This window comes from Protobothrops mucrosquamatus, unplaced genomic scaffold (assembly GCF_001527695.2).
Source record: "Protobothrops mucrosquamatus isolate PMUCROS unplaced genomic scaffold, P.Mucros_1.0 scaffold10, whole genome shotgun sequence".
Lineage (NCBI taxonomy): Eukaryota > Metazoa > Chordata > Lepidosauria > Squamata > Viperidae > Protobothrops > Protobothrops mucrosquamatus.
Window position 1 is genome coordinate 237,415 of NW_015386397.1, and position 11,362 is coordinate 248,776.

Below are 11,362 nucleotides of genomic sequence, written 5' to 3' on the forward strand. Positions count from 1 at the left end.
CTGCAAATGTGAACACACATCCTGTATGTGATGTGTGTGTGTGTGGAATGCACCTTGATGCTTGCAAACATGATAGATGTGCCTTTTCATCGCCACTTGTTTTATTCTAAAACCTTAATGAAGATCATAACTAGTGTTGACATTACTATCAGCTAGACGGTGTATTTTGAGTAGTCCTAAGCGGCTTGTTATTCCTCACATTGTCTAGTTTCCTGCAATAAATTTAAAAGAGACATGTTAGAATATTTAGTCAGTCTAGAAACTCACATTTTAAAGGGGTAACTGGAGGATTGTATTAACTGAGCTGCACGGATTGATTTCTCTCCCAAACAGACTCTGTGTAAATCAAATCCAGACAAAGAAATACACAGGCAGAAGACCACTTTAAAGTTAGAACACTAGGAAGTTCAATCACCTGGGTTTGACTGCTGGTGTCCAAGCTCTCCCAAGGGTTCCTCAGTGATGGTTCCTAAGGTTCTTTTGGCTGAAGAATGTATTTAGACCTTTAGAATATTCATTGATTCATTCATCCTACCTTTATTATATTTATAAATAACTCAATAATAATTGCATGAGGTGAATTGGATTGAGAGAGAGTGATTGGCCCAAAGTGACCCAGCTGGCTTTCATGCCAAAGGGAAGACTAGAACTCACAGTCTCCTGGTTTCTAATCTTGTGCTTTAACTAAAGCAAACTGGTTCTCATACATTGTATATGCCTGATTACAAGTACTAGCAATAATGTGGATGTGCTTTTTCCATTTAGGTACACTGGGACTATAATTCTTGGAATTCCATTGAGCAGGTGGGCAGAGAGTAGCACTGCTAACAAATTTGGGAGTCACTAGTTCAGTAGGACAGATAGCACTGAATGTACACAAGTCAGTTAAAAGTTTTTGCAGTAAAACACTTCTGTATCTGCACAATATGATAGGCTTATTTAGGTTTTGGTTGGCTTGTCACATATGTAAACCCAATTCTTTGTATGATCTGAACCCAAAAAATATTTAGTGTGAACCCAGAAAATAAGACTAATATGAGCAGAGTTAAGATGGTAATATGAATACGCAGTATTCTAAACCAAGTTTCTCAATCACAATAACTTTTAAGATGTGTGAACTTCAATTCCCAAGATTCCTCAGCCAGCATGATGAGGTTAAGAGACACTGTCCTAAACCATTAAGACACACATACATAGTGGTCAGAACAAAAATATGTCTAAGGCAACCTTTCTCCAAATTGGCATTTCTAGATATGTTAGCCTGGAAACTCCAGAATGTTCAAGGGCTATAGCAAGAACAGAGAGGTTTCAAGATCAGCACTCCAGAAAGGTGCCAGATTGTAGAAAGTGAACCTACTGAATTCAATTCCCAATTGACAAATAGGTTTCAATCAAAGCCCCTGGCAAATCCACATGGGGTTTTATGGATAAGCCAACCTGATTCAAAAGCCTTTATGGGGAGGGGGGAACAGCACCTTGGGTATGAGTGCAGACACTGCTAGAATGAAAGCAGTCTTGGCAAGATAGGTATTAAGGTAGATTATCGATAGAGAGATGGCTCATTCTTTGGCTGCCTGATTCTGAGCATTGCTGGAATTTTCCTCTCTACAGGAGCAAGTTTTGCTTGTTAAATAGTGCAGGTCAGCTATCTCTATAGTGCTTCAAAAATTCAATGAAGATTCATTTCATGTGGAATTCTGGAATGGGGACCGTTAAAGATCACCATCCTAGTCTTTAGTGAATATAACTCAAGCCCTGACCATCTCCCATTTTTGCAACAGAATAGCAAACCACAGACATCTGTTGTGCTATCAGGGATCAGTGAGCACAAATGCTCCCACTATGCCTATGGCACATCATATAAGATCATAAATGGGGACAGGAAAAACTGATGAGGGTCTATGAATGTTCACACTCCCCTCTTAATTTTGCAATCCTCTTTGGAGGATTTATTTAACAAATTAGTTTATTTATTTATTGGATTGATAAAGCGATCAGACCTGGAGAAAAGTGACTCTGGATTGCATACAAAATACATAAAAGGTAAAGTGATAAATTCTACTACATAAAGGTAAATACATAAAAGTTTAAGGGCAGCCCGAAGTAGAATACATTGCAATAGCACAACTGGGAGGTGACAAAGGCAAGATGATAGCCAGTAGGTTTTCCCAATCCAGGAACAGGTATAATTGGCATACAAGATGAAGCTACGTGAAGGTCCTCCCAACCATAGTCATCACTTGCACTTTGAGGAGGAGCTGAGAACAGGAAACACCCCCTCCCTCCCCTCCTCATCCAAGGTTTCAGGTAGAAGTTAAGGAAAAGAGGAGAGAGTCCTGAGGTATCCCCACAAAACAGGAGTCTAGGATTAGACCACTCCCCCTCCCAGTGCCAACTAGAACTGCCTGGAGGAAGGAGGGGGATCATTGTAATATTGTGTCTCTTACTTGCAGCTCCCTAGCCAGTGCAGAAGTAAACCATGCTCAGTGGTATAAAAACCTGCTGAGAGATCAAAGAAGGCCAGGCTCAATGCATTCCCTCTGCTGTTTTTATGTCCTGGTCTGAATGCAGATTAAAAAGGGTCCAGATAATCTGCTTCCCTCAGGATCCTTTGAACTATCTTAAAAGGGAAGGTTGGGGACAGGATGCAAATCATGTTAGATCCAGCAACGATTTCTTGAGGAGGAGGCAGACTATGTATGAGCTGGATGTTGATTTTCAAGAATTCACTCTGGCATTGTAAATACTAGTTATTTTCCTATTCAGGGATAGTCAACCATGTACTTAGCTCCCAAACTTAAGTGTTTAAAAATAACCACATGGCCACATAAAAATATTTAATAGAAAATAAAAACCCTAGATGGTTGGAGGGCAGAACTCAGTTTGAAAATCTGCTGCCCTGCCCAGAAAAAGAATAAAAGGAATCAGGAACTGTAGAAAAGTGAACTATATATATTATAAAAGTAGGGCTTTGATTGTGTGGGCCCCCATGTTGACTTTTTTTTAAAAAATCCCTTCCCTGGACATGTCTGATGATTTTAGATTTTAGACATTTTAGCACTCTAGGCACCAAATGGCTTGACTCATCTTCTACTTCTGTTAGGAATTTCAAATACCATCTTATTTCTCTGTTTTCTCCAACTTTTTGAGCTTTATAGTTATAATTTCCAGTCCTGGAAAAGTCTTTTTTCTTTTCTTGGATATTTTCACTCTATTTATATAATAATTGTAATTATTTCATATAGTTGCTATCATATAGCAACAATTGTGTAAAATTATATTTAAGCCTTAAACAGGACTGCTGGCTGATGGAGTGCATTATCACTGCATTTTCTTTTTAATTGCATTTTCTTTTTTGAAATCTTTTCCGTTTTGGTACCCCCTAAAATTTGGTGCCCCTAAACCAGTGCTTACTTGACCTACAGCCTACAGTTGGCTCTATTTGTAAGTAACCATGTCATTGTATAAATGGTTAAATCCCTTCAACTCTTATGTTTTTCAGTCTCAGCATCTTTAAGATGTATGGACTTCATCTCCCAGAATTTCCCAGCCAGTATGTTGGAAATTAAATTTCACACTTCTTAAAACTGGTGAGGTTGAAAAACACTGCTTCAGCACCTACTAATCATTTTGCAGGAGCATCCATAAATTGTTCTTAAAACCTTTATTATACATCTGGCAAGAAAAGCTACACAACATACAGACCTTCCCCCTCCACAGTCCCCATCCTAACAATTTTCTGTAAGATCAGCAATTTCAGATCTGGGTTTTTGTTAGAAAACATTCATAATGGTGACATTTGTATGCCTCTGTCTGATTTGGGAGAAAATAAAACAAAAATAAGTGGACAACGTATCATTTGAGTGGATGTTGCAGATGCTTTCCAGAAATTGCTGTTGTAGAGGGCGCAAGTGGTCAAGCCTGTATGGGTGAGCAGGTGGATATATTCAAATACTAGCAGCTGAAGTAGTGGCTGGTTCTTAGCTACCTTCATTCTCCCATCCTGATGCCCCTACCACCCTCAAGCTTCCCACTGTTTATTGGGAGGGGCAGGAGAGAACACTTCTGAAGAAGCCCTGCCAGCAGCTTCCCACCATTACTTTTCTTTTCTGAGAGAGCCCATGTGAGAGGCATGCTGGAGCATTTTAGGAAATAAAGATATGCTAGAGGGCTAGTTCCCTTCCCCCCCTTTTTTAAGCAATTCACCAACTTCTCTATAGTTGTTTTTATTGATATTATTATTTAAGGAAAAGACTGATGCAGGGAAACTGACAAGAGTCCAGAAAAATGTCTCGGGCACACACTGACCTGGCCCACAGTATCCATAAAACAAATACAAAGCCACACCCTTGTCCAAAGGATCTTGGTCTAGGTAGTGTTTTATACTTACTCTTGATTTGGTACTGGAAAACGAGAAGTGTTTCTCATATAATTCCTGGAATTCTACAGAAGAAAACAATTTAAAAAAAGTGACTGTGATGCCTCAGTAGCCTGGGAGAACAGCTGAAACACCTTACAACATCTTACTACCTTGCATCAGTTTTAGCAAAAAAAAAAATTATGGCCACTTCAAAACTGCTGACTGCCTGAACCAGTTCCTGCAGTTTTCTTGGCAAGATTTAGATGATTTTTTTTTGCCATGCCTGAGTGTGTTTGGCTGGAGATCACCCAGCTGGTTTTGTTCCTAAGGCAGGAGTAGAACTCCAGTCTCCCAGTTTCTAGGAGGCTTTAACCATTATGCCAAACTTTCTCTCTCTTTCACAAATAGCAACTGTTTTAAGTGAGAAGGGTCTTCATTTGCATTTCTATTGCACCAGTTTATCCTTGCTGTGAATCAATGAATTTATGGGAATTAAATATATTCTCATAGATACATAGGATAATTATATTGAGTGATTCACCAGAAGCTTAACATACCAACACCTTAACATATTGTCTGCCTCCCTGTGACGAATTGCAATCAGTGACCGAGTCTTCTCTTAGACAAGGAAAGATTCTTGATGATTTCACACAGTGATGACTTTCTTTTGGGGTGGGGCTTTCAGGATTTCAGGTAACAGTTAAGTTAACCATTGAAGAATGGAAGGGCTGACTAATGGTTCTCAAAGATATTTTTTAAGCAAATCAGCTTTAAAAAGAAGAAAAAGACATCAGCAAAGAAGAATGTCCCAGACATGGAAGAAAGACTAAAACTGGGCTGTGTTTATACAATACATCAATTCACAAATCAGTCAATCACATTTTACTCTAGTGTGACATCCCAAACCAGAAAAATGGGTCAAACAAGTAAACCATATTGAAAGTAACCATGGGGAAGTATGTCATGCAAATATTGCCTCGAAGTTCCAGCGAAAATCTGTGATAACAATGCATTTCTGCAGTCTCTGTTTTTCATATGAGAAACAAAGAAGCAACATTTTTTTCCTATTTTCCCTAAGACAAAAGTTGCAGCTGGGCCATCTGCCTTCTTCTCGGTCTGTGGGAGGCTTGTTGACATTAAGGAGATGCTGCTTGACTTTGGGAAGCAATTTTAATTCCTGCAAAGAAATTTAGGTTGGCAGCATTTTACCCTAACAAGACTAAGGAGGAGGGGAGAAGGTTCCAAGGTGACATGGAGGATGCAAACCCTGTACCTCCCTTGCTGCTAATAACAGAGTAAGAACATTTGCCTCCTACATAAGCACGTCAGAAATTGGCTCTCCCTACCTCTCCTTCTTTCCACATCCCAAATGATGGCATTCTCAAGTGCTAGAAGGGAATTACAGTGCTGATGAAGTTAGAAGAAATCTATTTTTATTGCTTGGATATGTAGATATTAAACAACTTTTAATCAAAGTCTTGGGCTCAACTTATTTTCTAGTTTCAATGTGATTGCTTTTAGAATGGGAGAATTTAATGCTTCTTGAATTTGCACCAATGCCCCAATTTAGGAGTATGTTTACAACTCTATTGTTCCATCCCCTAATTGATCAAAAGCAGTGTGAAGACATTTTAGCCAGTTTCAGAATCTTAAGAGCAAAGGAGTCACTGAATCACTGCCCTGATCTCCTAATATTAGTTGTGGGCATTTGTCTGGAACAGTTGCAAACCAATCTGTACTTGTGATGGGGTTCTGCAAAGTCAAACTTCCCCTAGAAAGCCCTGCTAGGACCTGCTTACTCTTCCTGTCCAGAAGTTAGAGGGTGAGATGAAAAATAGTCTTGCAAATTGAGAAACAGATTGCTCACAAGTTCTATGCAGCCACAATATTTCAAAGAAAAGATTAGTTTTACTTCAGTTTCAAAGACCTCCTCAGATGAACCAGAAATAAATTGGTTCAGCTGCCAAACAGAGATCACAGCATGAGGTTACAGTCTGTCTTTTATCTCTATGTTGTTACTGTTCAAACTGGGGTGGGTGGAAGAAGCAAACTGGGTAAGTACAGTGGCACAGAGAGAAAAAACTCTATATTTTGCCCTTTTTAAAAACTTCTTTCTAGTTTTATGTATTAAACTTTCTATATTGCTGCCCTCCATTGTTTCACTTGTGAGAATATTCTTAGATCTCTGTAATTTGTAACATGGCATCCTCCAGATGGTTGGGGATGATGGGAATTGATGTCTGATTCATATAGAGTAGAGTTCCTCAACTTTGGCAAGTTTAAGATGTATGGACTTAAGTTCTCAGAATCCTGGGAGCTGAAGTCCACACATTTTAAATTTGCCAATATTAAGAAACACTGATATAGAGGATAACAGGTTTGAGAAGGCTGCTGTTATACTAAGAAGGGCCTTCAGATTCTTAAATTGCTCTACTGGTGAAACATGGAAAGCTGAACTTTTGAAACCCTGGGGAAGGATGCACTTGCCTGCCAATCCTTTTCGCATTGCTTCCTGTCATAGGTAGCCTTTCTATCTCGAAGTCTTTTAAGAATTGCCTGGTTCTCCAGAGTAATCCTTACAAGTTCTATATTCTGCTTCTGTCGGAACACGCTGCAAAACCCCCCAAAAAGCTCATGTAAGATGTGAGGATTAACATTGTAGTTCTCCAAAGTGGTTAATATTGACACCCAAGGTTGATGGGACTATCTATTATTATATGGTTCATTGCACAGTCAGCCAGATATTCAGACTAAGGACCTTTGATGGTTTTAAAGATGTCATTGTAGGATGTAAGCTGTTCTGAGTAAAGCTGCCTTTTGCAATTGATCAGTGATGATTTTTTCCAATGCTAATGGTTCAAGTGGTGTGCTAGCTGTTTTGGGATTGTATCTAAGGTGCCTATTACTATTGATACTACCTTGGTTTTCTTTTGCCACAATCATTCTATTTCTTTTTGCAGGTTTTTGAATTTTGTTATTTTCTCCAGTTCCTTCTCTTTTGCTCTGCTGTTTTCAGGTACTGTCATATTCATTAACTTTGTCTTCTTATTTACAATAGTTAACTCTGGGATGTTATGTGGCAGGGGTCTGTCTATTTGAATTCTGAAATCACAGAACAATTTTGCTTCTTAGTTTCTATTACTTTCTCAATTTTATGGTCCCACCAGTTCTTGCTTGCAGGTGAATGGTATTTCCTCCACTATTGTTGCTACTTTGTCATGCCATTGCCTGTAGTCAGTCTATGTGATTTCCTGGCAGCAGTTAACCAATTGTTTCCCTTTTTCTTTAGTTTCTTTGCAGAGGTAGCACTTGTTGTCTGTCACTGTCAGTTCTGATTTTATATGCATTTGTTAAAGCTTGGTCTTGTGCAGCCAGGATTAGCCTATATGTCTCTTTCTTCAATTTCCCTCCCATTGTGAACTCGTTATTATTTGTTTTGCCTGTTCCTGGCCAAGTAATACTTTGTCTTCCTATGTTTCTTTCTTATTGTTCATTTGGCCTTTCTTGTAGGCCATTTTGGTCTCTCCAGTAATCAGTAAGCCTACCTGATAAACTAGTGTCAGTGCAACTTCTTCATTGTTCTTCAGATATTCTTCCAATGCCCTTTTTTTCTTCAAAGATCTGATGTTGCAACTTTCCTTGGTAAGTAGACTCTGTCAACATCACTGCAAGGATGAAGGATAGGATTCATTGTCATTATTTTTTCTGGCCTTCCTATCTTGGACTTTTAATTCTGACTGAGTCTGGTCCCGATTCCAACTGTGTATCTAATGACTTGAATTGCTCCGTTGTTAATTACCTAGATGGTGTTTCCTCCACTGAATTTGGACTTTAAGATTTTTTTTCACTCTCTTGATGTATTCATGTCTAACTTTTTTCTTGACTTCAGTGTGCTTGATGTTGTTAACTTGAAAGATCCACTAGTATTTGTAGTAATCATCTTCATCCAGACTCTTGATATTATTTCCATAAGGCATCTTGATTCCTTCAGTTTTCACTATTTCCCCCCAGTTAATGCTGAATATGTCCAGTTCAAACCCCATTGCAATATCTTGACTGTATATTTGGACAGTGTTAATCAATTATTCTGTTTCAGATGGTATTTTTTCCATACAGCTTGTGATCATCCATTTATAGGAGGTGGAATAGCCTGGCAGATATTTTTGATGATAGCCATGGCCTGACGTTCAGTATTGTTGACAGAGGAATCAGTGCAACAAAAAACAGTAGTAGTGAGTTTCCTTGAAATATTTATGATATTAACCTCCTTCTCTATCACCATTAACCATGTCTTCCATTGTACCATTGATCTTTGTTTCTGATGTTTCTACTGAATCTTGTCATTTTTAGGCACTTGATTATCTATCTAGGGAGTCTAATCCATCCATGTTACATTCAAGTTGATCTTCTTTCTCTTACAGTTTTTCAAAAATCATCTTGTCAATTAGGAGTCAATCTTTTATTCCTCTGCTATTTATTTTCTGCTCAGGTGGAAGGAACTTGTTTTCAGCTAGATGTTATTGGACTGTACCACACCAGTTAGCAATTTGAAGGTTGTTTATAATCAGCTGATCAATCTATGGTTGCCTGGTGCTGTTCCTTTTGCTGGTTCTTTCATTTTCAGGTAGGTTTTGCCAGATGTTAGCCATTCTTCAATTTCACCTCCTCGCAGTATGTTGTGAAACTGCTTGGCAATGAGTGATCAAATGTTTTAAGCAAAATCCATGCAGTTCATATTCACTAGGTGCTGACAAATTCTTGATCTTTCTTGCTCTTTTCTCCAACATTTATGCTATTATTATACTTTTTTTCATTTCACCTTTTTTATTCTTATCCACTTCCTTTAACCAGCTGTGTTCTTGTTGTATTTCTATGAGTTATCTCATATCTGTGCCCAAAACTGCATTGTTTCTTCCTTGTCAGGGGTTGACTGATTCACTGGAGTCTCTCCATTGATAGATTGGTAAAAACTTTCTAATTGGATTGAAATTGGAGACTCTGCCTATACTGTAATTTGCAATTTGAGTTTTGTATCTGTTAATATTCTTGGCTGTAGGTATTATTTACTGCTTTATTATTTCCAGTGCTTCCTTGATCTTCATTTCTAGGTGATATTTCTTGATAAGATCTTCTTTGGTTTTCTTGTTCTTCAGCTTCTTTTCTTTCATCTGTTCTACCTTGTTTGTCTGTGATCTCAGCTTGCTGATCTCATTTTCCAACCTGATCTTCCATTTTGGTGAGTCACTGTTTGGCGTGAAGAAGAAGAAGAAGAAGAAGAAGAAGAAGAAGAAGAAGAAGAAGAAGAAGAAGAAGAAGAAGAAGAAGAACTTCTTCTTCTTCTTCTTCTTCTTCTTCTTCTTCTTCTTCTTCTTCTTCTTCTTCTTCTTCTTCTTCTTCTATTATTATTATTATTATTATTATTATTATTATTATTATTATTATTATTATTATTATGGTTTGTTGCACAGTCAGCTATAGTAACATGTATTAAAACATTTTCATATGATGTGGATTGATAAACAATTTGAAATTTTGTGAAGATGTTGATGAGCTGAAGAATTTGGGGATTCCTGATTTAGAGACATCCTCTGCCAAAATGAAGGAGGAGGCTGGTTTTGCTTAAGTAGCATATTTTCTTACCCTTTGAGCAAAGAAAGGAACAAGCGTTCCCTATATTTTTGCTGATTTTCTTTTATATTTTACATTTGACTCTTTTTCTTTCTTAATTTTTTTAAAATATTGCTGATGACAATACAGGTAGTTTTCACTTACAATAGTGACGAATATCTGTAGCTTGGGTGTAGGACGAGAGTGAAGGTTTGTTCTCTGAGCTTGAGGGTTGGTTTCCGAATGTTTCGTTACCAGTCGAGGTAACATCTTCAGCGGTGTTGAGTGGATGTCTGTGTCAATGTTCTACTTATATAAGGGCTTCAGGTGTGGGAGTGTCAACGAGGGTATTGTGACGGGCCAGGTGTGAGTCATCAGAGAGAGGCTTGTGATGGGGAGGTACTTCAGGTCAGGGTCCTTGGAGGGTGTGAATTATCACTGGGTCAGGAGTGAGTCATCAGTGGGAGGCTGGTAATGGATCTTGTGATGGGGAGATTATGTCAGGTCAGGGTCATTGGAAGGTGAACTGTTGGCTTGAACGTTGGCTGTTTGATTGATTTCAATTCTGGTTGTAGATCAATATGTCTGTTGACAGAATTGCTTGTGGAGTGCCAGGCTTCGATGAACTCCTGAGTGTGGCAGGTGGTAGCATGGCCAATGATTTTAGCGCTGCTCCAATTGAACTGGTGTTGCTCCAATTGAACTGGTGTCAGTGTGGGTAATGATTAGGGATTTGGGATCATATCGTTTGACTGTTCGTGGATCCTGGTTTTTAACTGATGTGATGTTTGTTCCACGGAGAAATGGTTGCAATCGTTACAGTTGATTTTGTAGATGGCATTGCATCTTTCACCCTTCTGTATCTTGTCTTTGGTTCTAAATAATTCCTGGTGGAGTCTGGCTCTGGGTTTGTGGGCTATCGCTATTCCTTGGGGTTGGAGAATTCTGGCTGTCATTTCTTTTTTCTTTTTTTTTTTTTCAAAGAATTTTTTATTGTTTTCAACATAAAAAAAAAGGCACATCACAAATACATCACAATTGAAAAAAAACCCCCCACCCCCCACCCGGACTTCCCAAACCTAATCCCAGGATACTATTCAACTAAAAGTAAACTTATATTAATATCCCTAACTCCACAAAATGTTATTCTACATAGGTAGGTGAAATATATATATATATATAAAAAAATTTTTTTTTAATCTAAAAACCTAACTTATATTCCACCATTCTATGCTTATTTTGAATATAAACAATCCATCTTCTCCATATTGATAAAAATTGTTCATTTGAATGATCCTTCAAATAAGCCGAAATCTTTGCCATTTCAGCAAGATGCGAAACCTTCAATCTCCAGTCCTCTATTGTAGGTAAAACTTTACTCTTCCAGTTTTGAGC

The 11,362-nt window shown here is 38.2% G+C and overlaps 1 protein-coding gene across 1 annotated transcript in view; it reads right to left on the minus strand.

Annotated features, from left to right (window-relative positions):
* Nucleotides 1-667: 667 nt before the first annotated feature.
* Nucleotides 668-11,362, minus strand: part of CFAP97D1 (CFAP97 domain containing 1) — a 19,582-nt gene continuing 8,887 nt past the window's right edge. The window contains exons 4-6 of the mRNA XM_029283039.1: nucleotides 6,848-6,971; nucleotides 4,391-4,443; nucleotides 668-866 (exon numbers count right to left, since the gene is read on the minus strand). Coding sequence (XP_029138872.1) covers nucleotides 668-866; nucleotides 4,391-4,443; nucleotides 6,848-6,971 — 376 coding nt within the window. The remainder of the gene's footprint in view (nucleotides 867-4,390; nucleotides 4,444-6,847; nucleotides 6,972-11,362) is intronic.